Genomic DNA, 22,404 nt, shown 5'->3' with positions numbered 1-22,404 from the left:
TCTCCATACTGCTTTCCAGATTGGCCACACCAGTTTGCAGTCCCACCAGCAATGTACAAGAGTACCCTTTTCCCCACATCCTCGCCAGCACTTGTTGTTGTTTGACTTCATAATGGCTGCCAATCTTACTGGAGTGAGATGGTATCTTAGGGTGGTTTTGATTTGTATTTCTCTGACTGCTAGAGATGGTGAGCATTTTTTCATGTACTTGTTGATTGATTGTATGTCCTCCTCTGAGAAGTGTCTGTTCAGGTCTTTGGCCCATTTGTTGATTGGGTTATTTGTTTTCTTATTGTTTAATTTTTTGAGTTCTTTGTATACTCTGGATATTAGGGCTCTATCTGAAGTGTGAGGAGTAAAAATTTGTTCCCATGATGTAGGCTCCCTATTTACCTCTTTTATTGTTTCTCTTGCTGAGAGAAAACTTTTCAGTTTAAGTAAGTCCCATTTGTTGATTTTTGTTATCAACTTTTGTGCTATGGGTGTCCTATTAAGGAATTTGGAGCCCGACCCTACAATATGTAGATCGGAGCCAACTTTTTCTTCTATCAGACGCAGAGTCTCTGATTTGATATCTAGCTCCTTGATCCACTTTGAGTTAACTTTTGTGCATGGCGAGAGGAGGGGATTCAGTTTCATTTTGTTGCATATGGATTTCCAGTTTTCCCAGCACCATTTGTTGAAGATGCTATCCTCCCTCCATTGCATGCTTTTAGCTCCTTTATCAAATATAAGATAGTTGTAGCTTTGTGGATTAGTCTCTGTGTCCTCTATTCTGTACCATTGGTCCACCCTCCTGTTTTGGTACCAGTACCATGCTGTTTTTGTTACAGTTGCTCTGTAATATAGTTTTAAGTCTGGTATCGCTAGACCGCCTGATTCGCACTTCCTGCTTAGAAATGCTTTTGCTATTCTGGGTCTTTTATTTTTCCATATGAATTTCATGATTGCTTTATCCATTTCTACAAGAAATGCCGTTGGGATTTTGATTGGCATTGCATTAAACCTATAGAGAACTTTTGGTAATATCGCCATTTTGATGATGTTAGTTCTGCCTATCCATGAACAGGGTATATTTTTCCATCTTCTAAGATCTTCTTCTACTTCTCTTTTTAGGATTTTGTAGTTTTCATTATATAAATCTTTCACCTCTTTTGTTAGGTTGATTCCCAAGTATTTTATTTTTTTTTTGAGGATATTGTGAATGGAGTGTTTTTCCTCATTTCCGTTTCAGAAGTTTTGTCGCTGATATACAGAAATGCCTTTGATTTATGCATGTTGATTTTATATCCTGCCACTTTGCTGAATTCATTTATTAGTTCTAGTAGTTTTTTTGTAGACCCTTTTGGGTTTTCTAGGTATAGAATCATGTGTTCTGCAAATAGTGATAATTTAAGTTCTTCCTTTCCTATTTTTATGCCTTTAATTTCTTTCGTCTGTCTAATTGCTCTGGCCAGTGTTTCGAGAACTATATTGAATAGAAGTGGTGATAGAGGGCATCCCTGTCTTGTTCCAGATTTTAGGGGGAATGCCTTCAATTTTTCTCCATTGAGAATGATGCTAGCCTGAGGCTTAGCATAGATAGCTTTTACAATGTCGAGGTAAGTTCCTGTTATCCCTAGTTTTTCTAATGTTTTGAACATAAAGGGATGCTGTACTTTGTCAAATGCTTTTTCTGCGTCTATTGAGATGATCATATGGTTCTTATTTTTAAGTCTATTGATGTGGTGAATAACATTTATTGATTTCCGTATATTGAACCATCCTTGCATCCCAGGGATGAATCCTACTTGATCATGGTGCACAATTTTTTTGATGTGCCTTTGTATCCGATTCGCCAGAATTTTATTGAGGATTTTTGCATCTAGGTTCATCAGAGATATTGGTCTATAGTTTTCTTTCTTTGAGGTGTCTTTGTCTGGTTTCGGAATCAGGGTGATGTTGGCCTCATAGAATGAATTTGGCAGAGCTCCTTCTTTTTCTATTTCCTGAAATAACTTGAAAAGTATTGGTATTAATTCTTCCTTAAAGGTTTTGTAAAACTCCGCTGTATACCCATCCGGTCCTGGGCTTTTCTTGGTTGGAAGTCTTTTGATTGCTTCTTCTATTTCATCTATTGTTATTGGTCTGTTTAAGTTGTGAGTATCCTCCTGACTCAGTCTGGGCAAATCATATGACTTAAGGAATTTATCGATGTCTTCACTATCTTCTATTTTATTGGAATATAGGTTTTCAAAATAATTTCTAATTGTCTTCTGTATTTCTGTAATGTCTGTTGTGATATTGCCTTTTTCATCCCGTATGTTAGTGATTTGAGTTCTCTCTCTTCTTCTCTTCGTTAGCATGGCTAAGGGTCTGTCGATCTTATTTATTTTTTCAAAGAACCAACTTTTAGTTTTGTTAATTTTTTCAATAGTTTCTTTTGTTTCAATTTCGTTGATTTCCGCTCTGATTTTAATTATTTCTTGCCTTCTGCTACATTTGCTGTTGTTTTGCTCTTCCTTTTCTGGGGCTTTGAGATGAAGTGTGAGCTCATTTATTTGTTGGTTTTTCCTTTTTTTGAGGAATGACCTCCAAGCGATGAATTTCCCTCTTAAAACTGCTTTCATTGTGTCCCATAGATTCCGATATGTTGTGTCTGTATTTTCATTTATCTCTAAGAATTTTTTGATTTCCTCCTTTATGTCTTCTGTAACCCATTGATCATTCAGTAACATATTGTTCATTTTCCATGTGATGTAGGATTTTTCCTTCCTTCTTTTATCATTGATTTCCAGTTTCATTCCATTATGATCAGATAAAATGCATGGTATTATCTCCACCCCTGTATATTTACTGAGGGTTGCCCTATGGCATAATATATGGTCTATTTTTGAGGAGGATCCATGTGCTGCTGAGAAAAAAGTATATCCACTTGATGATGGTTGATATATTCTATATATGTCAGTTAAGTCTAGGTTGTTGATTGTGATATTGAGTTCTATAGTTTCTTTATTCAGCTTTTGTTTGGAGGATCTGTCCAATTGTGAGAGAGGTGTGTTGAAGTCACCCATAATTATTGTGTTGTGGTCTATTTGATTCTTGAACTTGAGGAGAATTTGTTTTATGAACGTCGCAGCACCATTATTTGGTGCATAAATATTGATAATTGCTATGTCTTGTTGGTGAATGGTTCCTTTTAACAGTATATAATGTCCTTCCTTATCCCTTTTGATTAATTTAGTCTTGAAGTCAATTTTATTCGATATGAGGATGGCCACCCCTGCTTGCTTACGAGGACCGTGTGCATGGTATATTTTTTCCCAACCTTTCACCTTCAGCCTGTGTATGTCTTTTCCAATCAGATGTGTCTCCTGGAGGCAGCATATTGTTGGATTTGTTTTTTTAATCCATGTTACCAGCCTATGTCGCTTTATTGGAGAGTTTAAGCCATTAATGTTTAGAGTTACTATTGATATATGGTTTGTACTACCAGCCATGTGTGATTATTTATCTTCTTCTTTTTTTTTTTTTTTTAATTTAGTTTGTTTCTCCATGGTTAGCTTTCCCCCCGCCCTCTGTCTTTATAGAGGCACTTCCCACTGATGGTTTTGGTTATTGTTTTTCATTTCTTCCTCGTGTAGTGTTTTGCTCAAGATGCTTTGCAATGCTGGTTTTCTGGCTGCAAATTCTTTTAGCTTTTGTTTATCATGAAAGATTTTTATTTCGTTATCGTACCTGAAGCTTAATTTTGCTGGATACAGAATTCTTGGTTGGCATCCATTGTCTTTCAGTGTTTGAAATACGTTGTTCCAGGATCTTCTCGCTTTCAGCGTCTGTGATGAAAAATCCGTTGTTAACCTTATTGGTTTACCCCTGAATGTAATCTGCCTCCTTTCTCTTGTAGCTTTTAGTATTTTCTCTTTGTTCTGTATATTGGATATCTTCATAACAATGTGTCTTGGCGTTGGTCTACTGTGATTTTGTGTGCTCGGTGTCCCGTATGCATCTACAATTTGTATATCCGTTTCCTTTTTTATTTCTGGAAAGTTTTCTGTAATTATTTCTTTCAGCAGGTTACTCATTCCCTTGGTTTGAATCTCTGTACCTTCTTCTATCCCGATGACTCGTAGGTTTGGTTTCTTTATGTTATCCCATATCTCTTGGATGTTTTTCTCGTGGTTTTTAACCAGCCTTTCTGAGTTGGCTAGGCTCTTTTCAAGATGATATATTTTGTCTTCATTATCTGATGTTCTGGCTTCTACTTGCTCCACTCTGTTAGTGATACTCTCAATTGAGTTTTTAATTTGGTTTATCGTTTCCTTCATTTCTAGAATTATTGTTTGGTTTTTTTTTTTTATAATCTCAATCTCCTGATAAAGATGCTTAACTTCTTCTTTTATCTGTCTATGTAATTCATTTTCAAAGTGTTCTTTCACTGTTTGGATTTGCTGTCTCGTATCTTCTTTAAGGTTCCATTCCATCTGTCTAAGGTATTCCTTGAGTTCTTTATATGACCATTTTTCTGCTGACTCTAGGTCCTCCTGAATATTTAGGCTGTCCTTCATTGTTTGTACTCCTTTTCTTCCTTGCTTTTTTATGCTGCTCATGTTACTTCTTGTTCTGTTTGACTGCTGAGTTACTGTTTACTCTTATAGATTGATTTGATGCTTGAGAGGAAAGATATTAGAAGGGAAGGGAAGAAGTCACTAAAGAGAATGAGATTAGGCAGGTAGAATTCAAGGAAGGGGGAATAAGAAAATTGAAAAGAAATGAAAATACAAAAGAAACAAGAATAACAAAGATTAGATAATAAAGAAAGAAAGAAAAGACGAAAAAAAATTTTTAACAAAAATAATAGCGATAATAAAAAAATGAAAATTAAAATTTAAAAAAAAATAATAATAATAAAATAAAAAAATTAAAAAAAAATAGAAACATTGAAAAAAGTTAAAGAACAACAACAAATAAAAATTGAAAATGAAAGAAAAAGAAGAAAAAAAAGAAAAGAAAAGAAAAATGATAATAATAATAATAATAAATGCAGTCCTAGCGTTCTATTAACTTCTCTTCCAGTAGGTGGAGCTGTGCCCACTGGGCCAAGCTTCTCCTCTCAGTAGGTGGGAACCATTCACTGTGCAGCAGCTCTTTCTCCTAGACTGGGCGGGTCTCCAATCCTGAGTGTCTAGGGCCTTGTCTTGTGTTTCCTCAAGCCAGGCCGTGCTCACCTGTGGCGCTCATCACAATACTGGCTACACGCCAGGTCTGCTGCTCCTGGGAGCCCTGTTTTCATGAACACCTGGGCTCACTCTCCCTGTTTGCCTCCCTCAGACCCTAAGTTTGTAGAGCTTGGGGCTGAGATCCCCCAGCGAATTTGCTTGCCCTCCTGTAGCCACGCCCTCGGTAGCTGGTGCAAGAGACCTCAGTTGTCAGCACTGGTGGGAGCGGTAGCCGGGAGTTCCGCGCTGCGAGTCCCGCGCCACTCCTGATTCCCTCGGTCTGGTTATTGCCTTCACAGGAGAGCTGGGGGTGGCCCTTAAGTTTTCCCTGCTGTGTGGAGAGAGATGACTAGGGGATTACACACCTGTCGCGCTGGTTTCAATGCAGTTATCTCCTCCGCCCGTGACGCCATTTCTCTGCCATGGTGGTATCCCTTGCAAATGGTGACCGTTTGTTCCCTTTGCCGGGTGACCAATGCAACGGGTGGGTCCTGACTGTCTCTCCCAATCCCCGTTTCAGTCCTGTGGCCACTGCCTATGAAGGCTCGGTTGGCTTTTACCTCTGTAAGTTCCTAAGGGCCGGCCAATTATTTCAGCGGGATCGTTAGTGCTGAGTCACACGAAGCAGGCGAACCGGAGCTTAATTGCCTCCGATTCGGGCTCTGTGTGTGTGTTCTGAGGGGCCCAGCCTGTACACCCCAGATCCACGTCAGCTCAGCATTGCCTAGTGATCCTGAGCAAACAGCATTTAGACAGTTTACGGCTCCCTATGCCCCGCAGTTGAAGATGTCAGAGACTTGATCTCTCTGCGCCTGCCACCATGTTACATCTCCTCAGTGATATTCATGTTGCCCTTACAGCTTCCTGGCATAAGCAAATTCTTGGGATTATACAAACTGCTGCTTCTGTTTCCAGTCCAGATTTCTAGAAATGAAACCCTGCCGCCGTCGCCTCCGTCTCTGGGCTGCGCTCACGAGCGCCGCGCTTGTCTGCGACCGTAGCAGAGCCGCCCTGGCCTCCGCAGCTCTTCAGCCCGGTGCCCGGCCCCAGGGGCCCAAGTGGCTGCCGCCGGGGCTCTCCGTCCCCCTCCTCCAGAGCACGGGTCCCCTGGCAGGGGGGTGCAGAACGACCCCAGAGCAGGCTCTGCCCGAAGGTGCAGCGGCGAACAGGCCACCGAGACGCTCGAGGCTGCAGTCCAGCCTTCGGAGGACAGGGCTCGGCACGCAGCCCAGCTCCAACCTCTAGGTGCGGCTGCCGGACAGTGTATACAGAGCCATCAAGACAGCAAGCAGAAAGCAAATGGCGGCTCCCGCGGAGTGGATTTTCGGCACAGAAACCACAGCCCCGCCAACAATCCCAATCCACAAACTCTCCCTGTATAAAAAATATTCAAAAAAAAGAAGAAGAAGAAAAAAAAAAAAAGGCGGGGCGCACTGAGCTTTCTTTGCCTCGGGTACTTACAATCCACTGCTGATTACATGTTCAGCTTCTCCGCCCGGAGCGAAGCGAAAGAGGAAGCAGATGGGAGCAAAGCGCCCGCGGCTCTGAGCAGCCAAGCGTCTCTTTTTCGATTTCTTTGTTCTTCCTGCTCCTTGGCAAAGTGGTCCGCTACAGATTAATGGTGAAAGGAGCTCTAACAGACTGTACGAAATCTCTATTAAAGCCACTGCTTTGAGCACCGCGCTCAGCACTTCAGCAACCCCCGTACGCAGCGGCCATCTTCCCCCAAATCCATTATAAAGTTTATTAAGGCTGGGCACAGTGGCCCAACCCTGCAATCCCAGATACTTGGGAGACTTTGGCAGGAGAATCACAAGTTGAAGGCCAGCTTGGGTGATTTAGTGAGAACCTGGCTCAAATAAAAAATGATGAGGCAGGAGGATTGTATGTTCAAAGCCAGTCTCAGCAAAAGCGGGGCACTAAGCAACTCAGTGAGACCCTGTCTCTAAATAAAATACAAAATAGGGCTAGGGATGTGGCTCGGTGGCTGAGGGTCCCTGGGTTCAATTCCCAGTACCGCCCCCCAAAAATAAGTAAATAAAATAAATTAAAAATGAAAAAAGGGCTAGAGATGTAGCTCAGTGGTATTCAATCCCCAGTGCCATTAAGAAAACCCACTTTATTAAAATGTAATGTTAATAATTTTGATGTCAACATATCACCTTGACTCTGTTGAATAAGAAGCTAACAAATATGTTAATGTGGTTTAAAAAAATCACTATACATCTTGATTGTAACAGAGTTGGTAGAGGTTATATAAGTTAATCAAAATTCATAGATGGCGAATTCATCATTTTATGTAATGAATTTTAAAGGAAAAATTTAAAGAATAATGTCTTCCTTTTGAAAGGATGAATTTTACTTTATGGATGTATCTCTAAATGAATGGAATATTTCAATTTCTCTGAGAATGTTAAAAATTTCCTTATTTTTCTTCTGCCAACATCAATTCTATTTCCTCCGTAGCTTTTTCCCTTGGTGTATTTTGACATGTCATAAGTAAGTTTTCCTTATATGTTAGGTGACCCTTGACTGTCCACAACGGGCAGAGTATGAACAAGCTGACTGGAAGTACTTTCTTCAAAGGTAAGTGTTACCGCTGGCATCACTATAGGGTGCTCTGATCATTTCTCTATGGAATCTCTGATCTTGGTTTCTTTAGGTATTATCTCTTGTGTTGGTCAAAGCTATCAATTTTCATAAAAGGTTTGTTCCTCTCTAAATACTCTTTCTTTATGGCATTCCCACTCCTGTATGTAAGCTGTGTCCACCACTGTAGAGACTTTCTGTTTCACCACCCCAGAAAACAAATCTCTAGTCTTCAGTAAAGGCAGAAAAAGAACAGTAACCTAACTATGTGGAAGGAAAGGTCTAACTGTTGTTATCTTATTGAGGTGAAAGTTATATAATATATAATTAATCATTTTAAAAAGTGTACAAGTCAGTGCTACTCACTACACTTACAATGTTATGCAACCACCACATCTATCATTACACCAAAAGAAAACCTTGTTCCCATTTAAGCAGTCATTTCCATTTCTCTATAGTGCCTGATAACCACAACTGGCTGCCTATCTTACAAATTCTCCTAATCTGCACATTTCATATAAATGTAATCAAACAAATGTGGTCTATTATAACTGGCTTTCTCCACTTGGTTTAATATTTTCAAGATTCATCAAGTTGCAGCAAGTATTAGTATTCTTTTTCATGGCTGAATAATATTCTAATGTATGAATATAACACATTCATCTGCTGATAAGATATTTGAGTTGTTTCCAGCTTTTGACTGCTATAAATAGTGCTATCAGCATTTGCATTACAAGCATTTTAGTTCCTATTTTCTATTCTTTGGGGTACATACCTAGAAGTGCAGTTGCTGGCCAGGTTGTAATTCTATGCTTAACCTGGTCTCTTTGATTTTGAAACAGACTTTCAACCAATCCTCTTATTTTAGAACCACCCTTGGCCTTCCCAGCATACCTCCAAAGGTACTTCATATCACTTTCCTGAATCAGGAGGGATTGCATAAGCCATATCATCACATTAGTCTTCTGTTTTCTACAATGCTGCCTTAGAATTCAACTTTCTCCAGCTGGCTAGGTCACTTATAACTCATCTATCTGGCTTCTAGTTTCAAAACTTTTTGTTGCTGCTTTCTCTTCTCTCATGCTTTTTGTCCTAGAGGGCTTATTCCTTATTCCTTTAAACAGAATGTTTCTGTCATTTTAATAGGATTTCAGAAGGGAGGGAAGACATAAAAAGTATACTCCATTTCCCATTTTAAGTCAGAAATCAATAAACATTTTAATATCATCTGTTAGTTTATCCATTCAGATTGAAGGCCTTTCCTGTACAATGTACTTATTATGGGAGAGATAAGGATATATAAGACAACTTCTATTTTCAATAAGATGATAAATTGACCAAGGAGATGTATGCAGTAATACAAAGGTCATTCTTTTACGTATGTCTAACACTTGCATGGCTGCTGAGGTTCTATTATATAAAAGTAAACTTACAAAGAATTTGTATTAGCCCATTTTCTGTTGCTATAACAGAATACCTTATACTGGATAATGTCTTAAATAAAAAGGTTTATTTAACTCACAGTATTTTGGGAGCCTAAAACTTCAAGATTGTGTGGCCTCATCTATTCAACCTCTGGTGAGGGCTCTCTTGGCTGTCACAAAATGGAAGAGAAACAGAAAGGGAACCAGCCACATGTTGAAGGGGCAAAGCAAGTGCGGTGGCCCTTGTAACAACTAACTAACTGCACAAGATTAGCATTCATCCACTTCAGGAATGATGCTCTAGTGAGCTAGTTACCTCGAACTAGACCCCACCAATTAAAGATGTCACCAGAGCCAGGCTCAGTGGTACACGTCTGTAATCCCAGAGGCTTGGGAGGCTTAGGTAGGAAGATCTAGAGTTCAAAGCCTGCTTCAGGAACTTGATGAGGCCCCAAGCAACTCAGCAAGACCCTGTCTCTAAATAAAATATTTAAAAAGAGGTGAGATGTGACTCAGCAGTTAACAGCCCCTCCCTGGGTTCAATCTGTAGTACCCCCCCATCTAAAAAAAAGAAAGAAAGAAAGAAAGATTCCACCACATGTCAACATCACTACACTAAGGACTGAGTTTCTAGCACATGAATCTTCAGCAGACAAACTCCCAAACCACAGCAAGGTTTAAAGGTAAATCCCATACCCATAGGTAGCTCAGGTCTCAAAGTACAAAGTCATTTTTGGCATAAAGTACTACAAAAGAGGAAGACTCCCAATGAGAAACAGGACTCAAAAGGAAGTGGGGGCTGCGGGTGGAACTCAGAGGTAGAGCACTTGCCTAGCATGTATAAGGACCTACACTACAAAAAATAAAAAAAAACAAACAAGGAAAAGGAAGTAAGCCCTTGGAAGCCAAGAATGGAGACTTGAAGCTTGTTTGAATATTTGCCTTCAGACCTAGACTCTAAAGACTCAAAGGGTCCAGGTAGATGTTTTGAGTTGATATGGATTAAAGATCATCATTGCCACACAGCAGCAAGTTGAGATATATCTTGTGATTCTCAAGGAAGGGATGAGAATCACAAACTAATTCAAGTCACATAGTAATTCCCTTTTTTATTATGGTCTTCTTTCATAGAGTCTTGATAGAATGTTGTAATCTGGTCCCACCTATAATTCTTTAACAGTTGTGCAGCCACATGGACAAGAGTTAGGAAGAAACAGCAGTCCCTCGAGCAGTGGAAGGACTGAGGACTGCTGCCTTCCAGAAAAAAGATATCTTTTCAATGCTAACTTGGGAAGTTCTGGACTTTATTATTTATAAAGAAAACATCATTCTTTTATAAACATTAGGTACACAAATATTACTTACACACTTACTGGCTATGTGGCCCTTTAAGCCTTAGTTTTCTCATCTGTAAAGTAGGAATAATAATAATGTCTTATAGGGCAATTGTGAGGATAAAATAAAATAATCCTGATAAATTATTTCTCACAATGTTTTATACATATTAAGTACTTAAGAAAGATTGGAATTAGAAACTCTCACTATGATTACTATTTCTACTCCTCCTACCATTATCATCGCTATTGTTATTACAGGGCAAACACCAAAAGCACATGGTAAGGATCAAAGACCAGGTTAAGCGCATGTGATACAAACAGCTTCACAGAAGAAGCAAGATGTTGAACTGGAATTTGAGTTTGAGAAGATGATAATTTTAGACAAGGAATTGTGTTATGGAAGAAACAATTGAAGAGAAACTACAAGGCCTATTGAATGTTTGAAAAAGAACTTTTTAGCTTTAGATTAATGGAAAACTGCTCAAAAATATATCTCTAGGTATAGATTTCAAGAACAGCCAATGAAAACTGAAGTGATACTTTAAAGAAAAAAATTAAATGAAAGGCCTATCAGTTAACAAAGTGATCTAATATCCTTCCATTACACAGAAAAATGCTCCGACCAGATCTAATATTTTGCTTGACACCAACTGTTTCTACTTGATGTATGAAAGTATTCAAACTTCTTGAAATAAAATATTCCACATCACAGAAATTAACGCAATCAAATATTACTAAAATAAAAGTAGGCTTTTTAAGGCAATACACTATCAAATGACAACCTCTATTATTAAGCTACGAGAGACAAAGAACTTGACAAATATTTAGCAGTAAACTGAAAGACTGTATATGCATGCATTTGTACTACAAAAATTTTATGTTAAAATATTACTTATTGCCAAAAGCCTATAATTATATTTTGTAATAGTAATAAAAAGTATTCTGTTATTTTTATTATTAAACTCCTTGGAATTTGATTTTCTAAATACTTTTTGGGTTAACTTTTTACTATTCTCTAAGAGTACTATGTAATGTTCTTTAAAAATGGGACAGTATTATTCTTCTTTTCCATAATTCCAATTATTAGTAAAATCAACCACTTTCCTTCTATTATGCCAATTCTTGGGCATGTGGTATATCTTTTAAAGTTTCTTGGGTATTGAAAATATTCAGCTTGGCACACATGCAAGTCCCAAATATCAAAATGACATGTTTTTGTGATGGACCACAGTTTCTTACCTGCACTTCTTAAATTAGGATCTAGCCCTGGCATCTCTTTGTTAGCTTCAGGGCTAACACTGTAGATTGATGCTCCTGCTTCACTGGTGATACTGAAAAGAAAAAAGAAAAAAAGGGGGGGCAACATTGTTTTCCAAACTTTCTACCTAGCCAACGAAAATGAATAAATAAAACTCAGAAGATCTACCTATCTATCTACATATATATGCATCACTGTATTATAAAACACACACACACACACATATACACACACATTCAGGCAAAGTGCTCTCTTCATACCTCAATGATACCAAAGCATTTAGTATTTCATCAATACAAAGTTATATTAAGCAATGTTTGTTTTCTTCCACATAGAAAACACATGGGGTTATATCCAGGATAAATTCATTCCGTTATTTTCTCTCTCGCTGATAACAAGAGAAAGTTTATAGATGAACACAATGAATACTTTTCCCTGATAATAAATTTCAAAATGTTCAGAATATACTTAGTTTCTCCTGTGTTTAGAATTCATTGCTGGCTGACATTTATTCCTGTGTAGGTGGGTGCATACGAGGACATATCCCCCCACACACAAATTGCCATAATTATGACTATTGTTATTATTTGGTTATTTATTCATAATAACCACAACATGAAAAACAAAGAGCAAAAGACCCTTTTTTTCAGGAGGGACTGAAATTATCCTTTCATTGGATTTGATCCTTTCACCATTTCATTTCATAATTTCTTTAATCAAAGTATCACATAAATCATCCTTTTCCTTTCTCCTGTGGCTCCAGAAACTTCACGAACCATAACCGGAACACTCTCTTACAGCTGACTTTTGCATGATGGTTGGCATTTCTACAGTTCATCAAACATTTTAAAATTAGAGTTCTCCTTTATGACATAATGTGTAAAGAAATGTCTTCTATTCAAATTATATACAAGACCTATGGTTTTATACCACAGGACCACGTAGGTGTCAAGATTCAAAAACAGATATGTGTCAGTGCTCAATTTTTAATCCATTCTTAACAATCTCTCCCTTACTCTGCTCCTCTATATTTACTTTGATTATATGAAACAAGTTCAGTGGATAACTTATTAATATACTACCCCAATGTAATAAGTGAACACTGAGAAATAACAAGGGGAAAAGTTGGTTTACTACCCCCTTGTCTTTGGAGAAATTTTGATTGAATTTTTTTTTTTTTTTAGAGAGAGAGGGAGAGAGAGAGTTTTTTTTAATATTTATTTTTTAGTTTTTGGTGGACACAACATCTTTGTTTGTATGTGGTGCTGAGGATCGAACCTGGGCCGCACGTGTGCCAGGCGAGTGCGCTACCACTTGAGCCATATCCCCAGGCCTTGATTGAATTTTGACAACTATAAGCCACTAAGACTTTAAAAGATTATTCTTGAGAACATGAAGACTTTTTGCAATCCACTATCCTAAATTTTGTGATAGGAAAAATGAACACTGCAATTGGAAAGCATGGCTGATTACCCTGCTTCTCATTAACACCATACAATAAGAGATAACTGAGAGCATATTTTGTACAAAATATAAAACCAACTACTTTACAGAAATTATCTCATTTAATGAATTAGATCTATTTTATAGGTGACCAGTAAGCCCAAGGTAAGCAATTGAGCTGAATTTAGACCCTAACTTGATCCTCAAGTTTGAGCTCTTAACCAGAATAACCTAGTAATTACTAAATAGTTTCACAATCTTTTATTAACTCATTAAGTCCCAAGTTTTCAATTGTGTGAACATAAAATAAATACTCAAATATTATTTCAAAGTTATCTAGAAGGTAAATATACAATTGTGGCTCAATTTAAGTTTTTCCAGGTGTTCCACATCTGAGACAATTGGACAAAAATGGGTTAAAATGAGAATCTGTATTTTTTATTTTTTTAAAGAGAGAGAATTTTTTTTAATATTTATTTCTCAGTTTTCGGTGGACACAACATCTTTTATTTTATTTTATGTGGTGCTCAGGATAGAACCCAGCTCCCCACACATGCCAGGGGAGCTCATTATGCTTGAGCCACATCCCCAGCCCAAGAGAACCTGTATTTTTATGCAAAACAACAAATACAATATCTTTTCTAAAGAGCTACTGTCTTCATAAGAACTCATATCTTTCTTTCATTGTCTTCATCTCTGATGCAAAATGAGTTGTTGTGTTTTTTTGTTGATGTTGTTGTTTTTAAGTATCTAAGATAGAGCCTGAAGCACATAGAAGGTCAAGCATGTCAATAATTTCATAAATTCAACTTTACAATTAAAAGGAAATTATGTTTTTTCACCAAAATAAGATTTAAATTATGTGTACCTTGTACTACATAATGATCAAGAAAAAAATATAATATTAAATAAAGCTTGAAGTAAAAAAAACTCTTTACGTGGCATAATAATATGATGGTAAAACTAGCAAACTAGAAGTGATTTTTCAATTCAGTACTTCTAAACCTGGAACCCTTGGACACTAGACAGAGAGAAGCAGGATTAATTAAAACTGTGGTAAAATATTTGTACTTATGCATTCTCCAACTCACCCCAGGAAGAGGGCTTACACCTTTCACTCATTATACTTAAAGAAATTCAAGACCTCCCCAAAAGATTATGAAGCACCACCACAGGATAAGAATATTCAGTGGCCATTTCAAACATAAATCAACAATTAATCTAATCAAATCTTTTCTTAAAAAAAAAAATAGAGTATCCATGAAGCACAAGCTCAACCTATTGTTTGGAGAAAATAATGTTTTCTAAATCCTCCAAAGTTACAAGTATATAAACAAAGGGGACTTAAATGGTAAATTAAAATTCTAACTAACTGTGGCTTTTAGCAGTTGGGTACCTGAGAATTTGCTGGTGATTCACTGTCTCCTGAAGTTATAATTCTCAATGGACTGAGGGAAACTGTTGCAAAGAAAAACACTCAGATAATAAATATTCCTTCAAATACCACACTGCCACTCCTTTTAAACAGAAGAATACAAAACAGATGTGACACATTGCACCCAAAGATTTTAGATTAATATTAATATTAAATCAATACAAAATGTAGTAAATTTCATATGCTTTAGTTATTGAATAATATGGGACCAATAAACAGCTCAGAACTAAGCACAGATCAGAAAGCTTAAATAATCTAAATGAACAGAAAAGCCTCAACACTGATTACTTCAATATAAAACATATAAGGACCCAAGAAGTATATGTGGCAAGAATTAACTGAAACAAATCAAACTGAGAGTGGTGATGATTTCTTCCAGGAGAAATTGCTAAGAACAAAAGCTTCAATGCACCCCTCCCCACCTTTTCATTCAGGAGAAAGCATACTAGATTTATAAGGTAACTTCTGTTTAATGAGAAGTTTTCCAATAAACTATTGGGAAATTATTACAACTATGTCTAACACAGTGAGAAAAGTAAAAGTGAACTTTGTGTAAAAATCATATATCTAATGATTTAATAAGTATTTCAATTTAAAAAAAAGAAATTTCTCTCCAGTATAAAAAAGTTAGGCTCCAAATCTTAGCAATTCGATTATTTTACATGTTTTACCAAAAAGCAAAAAAGACTAAGCAGAATTTATTATTTTAGGGGACTTTAACTGACAAAGTTGTAATTGAACTAATGTTTCAAGAATATTACAGTACTCTGAAAGTCCTTCAAATTGCTCCAGTTCAGACAAACACCTAAATAGATAAATAGGTGGTCTCTAGAGCTTTGAATATATGAAAATACGTTTCAGAAGCTAACACCGAAGTCAGACATATGTTAATATGCTAATTCTCTAAAATTAAATTGATAATTTTAAAAGTATGTTATCTGGTTAAGTATTATTTTAGGGTCTCTTTGGATCTTTCTAAGTAAATAAACTACCTTCATAATCTAAAAAGCAAGTAAAACATCTACAACATGGAAAAATTCCTTTTAAATTCTTTTAAAATATTTTCCCAAAATCCTATGTCAAAATGCTATATTTGTTTTTTTTAATAAAATTCAACAGTATAACTTATATAATACTTATCATTAACCAATATCATTTGGTTTTTTTTCAAATATATACGTTTAAATTTCAGAATTGATACCTCCACATTTCTTACATCTCTTCTACCATGATAGACTATATTGATAGAGCTTTTAAAATCAGATTTATAAGTACTTCTCTTAGAGTGACAATTCATTCAAATAGTAAAAGAATCTTTTCTGTTTTGTTTTTGTTTTTAACCAAATTGAGATGGGAGGATGAGATTTTTTTCACAAAAGAAAACTAGCTTGCTTGGTTGTTAAAGCTATTGGGCTAACAGTTTTCAAATTCATTCTTAAGGTTACACAAAGTCTCTGTATGAATCTCCTCTTCCTTCTGTTTCCCAAATATCAAAATAACTTTGTTATTACTTCTGATTTAAAATAAATTATATGCTTCCTTTTGTTAAAAGGAAAATTTAATTTACAGGTAATTTTCTTAAATGAAAATATAATTACTTAGTAAGATAAAAAAAAATTGCTAGTATGTTTCCTAAACTAATACAAGTTGAGGTTTTCAATACTTCATAAAAGTATACTAGAATTCCTCAAGCCCTGTCAACATGTAGCACCTTCCTTTTCTCCCTGTCCACAAAAAAATATGCACTAAATAGCTATTACATTAAATGCAATGTTTTTGTTTTGTTTTGTTTTGTTTGCTGTGCTGGGGATCGAGTCCATGGCCTGTGTGCATGCCAGGCAAGCACTCTTACCACTGAACTACATGCCAGCCCTAACTGAAGTTTAAAAATAACTTATTTAAAACCTGTTCTTGCCAGTTTTCAGAATAAAAACATTCACATTGAGGGAGATTAAATGAGTTAGTCTTCAACAAGTAATAGAAAGCACTTTAACAATATTAACAAACAGATATTAAAATCTGTTCTGAATATACACAACCAGAGATATGAAAAATTGTGCTCTATATGTATAATATGAATTGTAACACATTCTACTCTCATATATAATAAATTGGAATAAAAAATAAATAAATTTTTAAAAAATCTGTTCTTAAGTATGAAAGGATAGCTGTTAGTATTTTAGAAAAAGGAGAAAAGGTCAAAATCAAACCACCATACCTAGAAGAGCCTCTAGGATTTAATGCTTAAAGAATACAGTTCTAAGAAAATATCAAAGCTATTTTAAATTCCTATGTTTAATGATGATCACCACTCCAAGGAATCTCAAATGCACAATATCCAGTCTCTTCAAAAACTAAGGTAATCTGCTGATAAAAGAGAACATAGTGAAACAAACAAAATCAAATACTGGTAAAGATGATTAACTATAGAAATAGAACTCTTGGTTGGTAATCTGATAATTATAGCAAAAGTCAGAAAAGTGTACATTCTCTCTGCACTATTATAAAGAATTTATGTAAAAGAAATAAAACCCCACAAAATTAAATAGCACTATTCATCATAGCAGAGCAGTGACCAAAAGAAACTGAAAATCAAAATGCATATCAATATAGTTTATTAAATGGAAAAGTATGTTGTTATTAAGAATTATTATTGTAAAATATTTTCATAAAATATTCAAGATATATTACAAAGAGAAAAAACTAGTTATAAAATTATGATAGTTTTAAAATAAATATATTCACAAAAAGAAAAAAGTTTATGTACTATAAATTGTACTTAAAAATAAATTATTACTTTAATTTCAATTTTTTTTATTTTCTATAATAACCATGTAATGTTTATTTGTAATAAGGTTGAAATTTAAGCATGATTATTAACTAACCAAGAAATCTGGCACTGGACAATGGCCAATATTTTTTAAATGTTGCCAAACTTTCTTTTAAAATTAATTTTAATGTTAATCTGGGTAAATGTATCATTTGTTAATAATAACCTCTGAACATCTAGTTCAGTTTATAATGATCTCTAGATCCTAAACAATGATGTTTTATGATATGATAAAATAAAAGTAGCTAAGCAGAAAACTCAACAATAAGTTTTCAAATTTTACACACAGGTCACATGAGAAACAAATATATGATGAAAAAGTTTCAAGAAAGTACATATTATACATCCATATGTTTTACTTAGTCCTTGGCTTCCTGAATCCATCTCCCAAGTTATCCCTCATGATCACGAAGGCACAATAAAACCATTATCCATAACATAAAAGAAGTGAGGTGATGCAACAGTGTACCAGGAAAGTAGTGTATGTGAAGAAAACAGTAAGGTAAGCGGAAAAAGAAAGAAAATACACAATCTGGGTTATTTCAATGGCACCAAAGCAGTTTATAGTTAGATATGTAACACTAGCACCATCTGGTGGAACATTAGAAGCAATTCTTCAATTGCCAGTTTTTAATTTTTTTAAAAAAGCCTTTAACTGTATTTTTTAAAAGATAACCATTTTCCAAAGAGAATAACTTGAGCAATGATACAGTTATAACTTGGAGTATCCATAATAAGCCTAGAGAATTTGAAAAGCCTACCAGAGGATCTGCATGTAATCCCAGATGGGCATCTATCATCTTTTCCACAAAGCAGTCTTTTGAGCAGAGCAGAATTCCTTTAGTTATTTTCCTCCAGTGCCCCATACCACAATGGATGAAAAAAATACTTTCCAGGCACAAAATAAGCCAAAAAGGAAAGATCCAAACTAGGAACTACTGAGTAGAACTTTAGTTTGGATTTTGGAGTTTCTCAAAGAACTAGCTACCAATCCTGCTATGTTATTAGGGGGAGGAAAAAAAATAGTATTTTACCAGAAAATCCATCTCTCCTACTTAGCTTCACAAGTTTATGTTCACAATGATGTTGAGCTGCTACAGTGTGCCACAATGTGTCAAAACACGACATTTAAATCACTTTTACTGCTGTCAGTGAGCCATTCAATGACAGAAATGACAAATTCAATAGTACCTTCAAATCCATCATAGGGGAAAGAAAATCAACAACTAAAGTACAAAGAAGACAGAAAGCTTGTCCCCAATCTGTAGATTGAGAGAGAACATCTACTGAGGCAGAAGCAATTTCTGACAAAGAATGGCAGGAGAAAATTTGTCATTCTCCATTACTTTCTACAGTTAAGCATCTCTTTTATTTCCTTCCTACTTTCCTTCATTATCTTCTCCTCTCCTTTTGAAAAAATCCTTTCTTTTTTCATATACATACATATATATACATATATATATATTCATATATATATATATGACCAACATGAACTTGTTATAAGTACTATACGTCACCATAAAGGGAGCCTCAAGACCAGAGGCTGAATGAATGCACAAGTGGCATTAGATTAAGCAAAGGGCAAGGATGTCACTGATTCTGAGACAGGAATAAACGTTTAAGAAGTGATACACTATGAAAAAAACTGTTGTCTGCAGCAATACTACAAATGCTCCAGGTTCACCATTAACAAGATACAAAAACTCAGAGGGCTAGAAATTCTAAAGGTTGAAGCTGATCTAACTTTACAATTAGAATATTATTTGGCCAATAATTTTTTTATTGACCTAAAAAACATATGATATGTAAAACTACCTGCCATTCCCCCACAACATACTCAAAATTATAATCCTTCTTATAGTTGACTCCAGAGTGTCAATTTTTAAAAAATATTTTTTTAGTTGTAGATGGACACAATACCTTTATTTTACTTATTTATTTTCATGAGGTGCTAAGGATCAAACCCAGTGCCTCCTACTTTCGAGGCAAGCGCTTTGCCACTGAGCCACAACCCCAGCCCACAATGTCATTTTTTTATGTATTTAATTTACATTTATTCCTATTAACTGTATTTGTTTATTCTTATTCAAATGCTATTCTATGAAGATATTTATTCTTGTTCAGTAATAATTCTATATAGATATTATTGTAAATAATAAAGTTTTCTTACAAAAGGAAAAGTCAGTTTCATTCACTCTTCTAACCCTTCTATTCTGTTTTAATTGTTGTTGCTGCTGGTTTTCACTTAAATGCAACTATGGAAGTTGGTCTGCTAATAAATATGAAGACTTCAGATCTCTATGTCACAGATTTGTTAGAATAAAACTTACTATGCAGTATTCTACTCCTTTGTTATTTATCCAATGACAGAAATCAGAATCAAAATGACCAACTGAAAGGATATAATATTCTAATATTTTTCTAATAAGGGCTCAAAAAACTTTTTAAAAGAACAATAAAGAAAACCCCAATTAAAAGAGAAACAGAAAAATAACAACTAAAAAGAGAGAAGCAGATATACAGTTTGTCAACAACAAATAGCTTAGCTCTTTTTACATATATAAGAATAGTTTGGGAAATAACAATAGTTTGTACTTCACTATCTAACACTTTCCTAAACAGTACTGTTAACAATCTTTTTTTAAAATAGATGAACACAATAACTTTTATTTTATTTACTTATTTGTTTGTTTTTATGTGGTACTGAGTATTGAATCCAGTGCCTCACTCACATATACTAGGTAAGAGCTCTACCACTGAGCCACAACCCCAGCCCCCTGTTAACAATCTTTTTGTTTTGTTTTGTTTTGTTCTGTTGGTACCAGGAATTGAACTCTACCACTGAGCCACATCCCCATTCCCACTTTGTATTACATTTAGAGACAGGGTCTCACTGAGATGCTTAGTGCCTCGCTTTTGCAGAGGCTGGCTTTAAACTCAAAATCCTCCTGTCTCTGGGATTACAGGTATGCGTCACTGCGCCCAGTCCCCTGTTAACAATGTTAACAATCTTAATTCCATTTACAAATGACACATATTTATCAGTTTTCATGCCTTGGTTCCCACTTCTCCTGTTATTGCCTTTCTTACCTTTGTTCTACCCCTCCCCCCAACAACTTCTACTTTCCTTTCAAGGGAACTTATGCTTCTGTATAAATCATTATCTCTCTAGTCAAGGAAGACCCTATCTACAAACTGGATCTAATACCCACCAATAGCCTTCAGGTTGGAGCCCCAAACCCTATTCTGGAACATCCTCCACTTTGAGAATGTCTTTTTGCTATACACAGCTAATGCTGAAAAGAATCCTAAAAGACAAGCTGTGTGTAAGACCACTACACTAGATTTACTCCTTTTCTAATTGTGGTTTAAAAGTACACAGAGAAGAAGGAGAGAGAGAAAATGATTTGCTTGGTCCAGCTGGCTATTCCATTTGCTCCTTCATCTGTACTTGAATCTTTACTTTTTTGGGATCACTGAACATTTCTGGCTTATCTATATTATACTGTGTAAATATTTAGGAGAAATAATTCCTTTCAAGAATCTAAACTTCCACTATCGTTATGGCAAATCAATCTGTTTATTCTATGTTCATTAACTAACAGCTAGCCTAAAAGAACACAGGAATTTACTAACATATGTGGCACACAAACACCACAATCATAAAGCTTCTCAGAATGGGAGGGGGGGACATATCAAGAACATGAAAGACCAGTTTATTTTTATTTCCATTACCCTGTAATTTCCTTTAACTATACTACAACAATCCTTAATTCGAACCTTTCCTGCATTTACAGAAAGAGGGTAGTCTGAATATATATATAAACTACCAAAACAAATCCACATCTCCATTTAAGTTTCCTTGATTTTAGAGTAGTAGTTCTCAAGTGTTGGCTTGCATAAGAATCAGCTGGAGGGCTTGCTGGGCTGGGGTTGTGACTCAATGGTAGAGCAGTTGCCTGGCATGTGTGAGGCACTGGGTTTGATTCTCAGTACCATATATAAATAAATAAAATAAAGGTCTACTTACAGCTATTAAAAAAATTTATATACATATTTCTGGGTCCTACCCTCAGTTTCTGTATCACTGAAGCAAGGAATTTGCAGAAACCAAAGGTGGTGGCTACAGTTCAAATCTTGTCTAGAATCATAACTTGCAAATATATAAAATAAGCTTTAAAAAATGGAAAATATGTTTGGTTCAAGTAGAAACAATACTGAATGTTCTATGAAAATCCAGATTTCCATGAAGAGACAGCTGACAGAAAGGAAGAAAATATTTGCCAGCTATTCTTTCAACAGAGGATTAATATCTAGAATATATAAAGAACTCAAAAAGCTTAAAATCACACTTAAAATCGAAAAATAACCCATTCAATCAATGGACAGGTGAAATTAAAAGACACTTTTAAAAAGAACAATTCTATGAAAAAAATTTTCAATATCTTTAGCCTTCAGAGAACTATAAATCAAAACTACACTGAGATTATATCTCACTTCAATCAGAATAATAATCATCAAGAACACAAATAACAACAATCTGGTAAGGCTATATACAGAAAGGAACTCTACGCTGTTGGTGGAAATGTAAATTAGTATAACTACTATGGAAATCAGATGGAGTTCCTCAAAACAACTAAAAATAGAACTATCATATGGTCCAGCAATATCATTCCTTGTTATTTACCCAAAAGAATTAAAGTTAGCATATTCTAGTGCCTGCAGCACAAATGACAACAGGTAAGCATGGAATCAGTCTAGGTGCCAGTTGACAGATGATTGAACAAAGAAAATATAGTATATATTCACAATAGAGTATTATTCAATCATGAAAAAAAATACAAATTATGTCATTTGCAGGGAAATGGATGGAACTGGAAAGCATCATGT

General features: G+C 35.5%; 1 protein-coding gene across 4 annotated transcripts in view; it reads right to left on the bottom strand.

Annotated features, from left to right (window-relative positions):
• Positions 1-22,404, bottom strand: part of Srbd1 (S1 RNA binding domain 1) — a 280,519-nt gene that overhangs the window by 116,310 nt on the left and 141,805 nt on the right. For all 4 annotated transcript variants that reach the window (XM_058573455.1, XM_058573456.1, XM_058573458.1 and 1 more), the window contains one exon: positions 11,788-11,879. In XM_058573455.1, the coding sequence (XP_058429438.1) occupies positions 11,788-11,879 (92 nt within the window). The remainder of the gene's footprint in view (positions 1-11,787; positions 11,880-22,404) is intronic.

This window comes from Marmota monax, unplaced genomic scaffold (genome assembly GCF_021218885.2).
Source record: "Marmota monax isolate L192 unplaced genomic scaffold, Marmota_monax_Labrador192_F-V1.1 WCK01_AAM20220418_F8-fsc00015, whole genome shotgun sequence".
NCBI classification, from domain to species: domain Eukaryota; kingdom Metazoa; phylum Chordata; class Mammalia; order Rodentia; family Sciuridae; genus Marmota; species Marmota monax.
The sequence above is the reverse complement of the archived record's forward strand: the minus strand, read 5'-3'. Positions and strand labels throughout refer to the sequence as shown.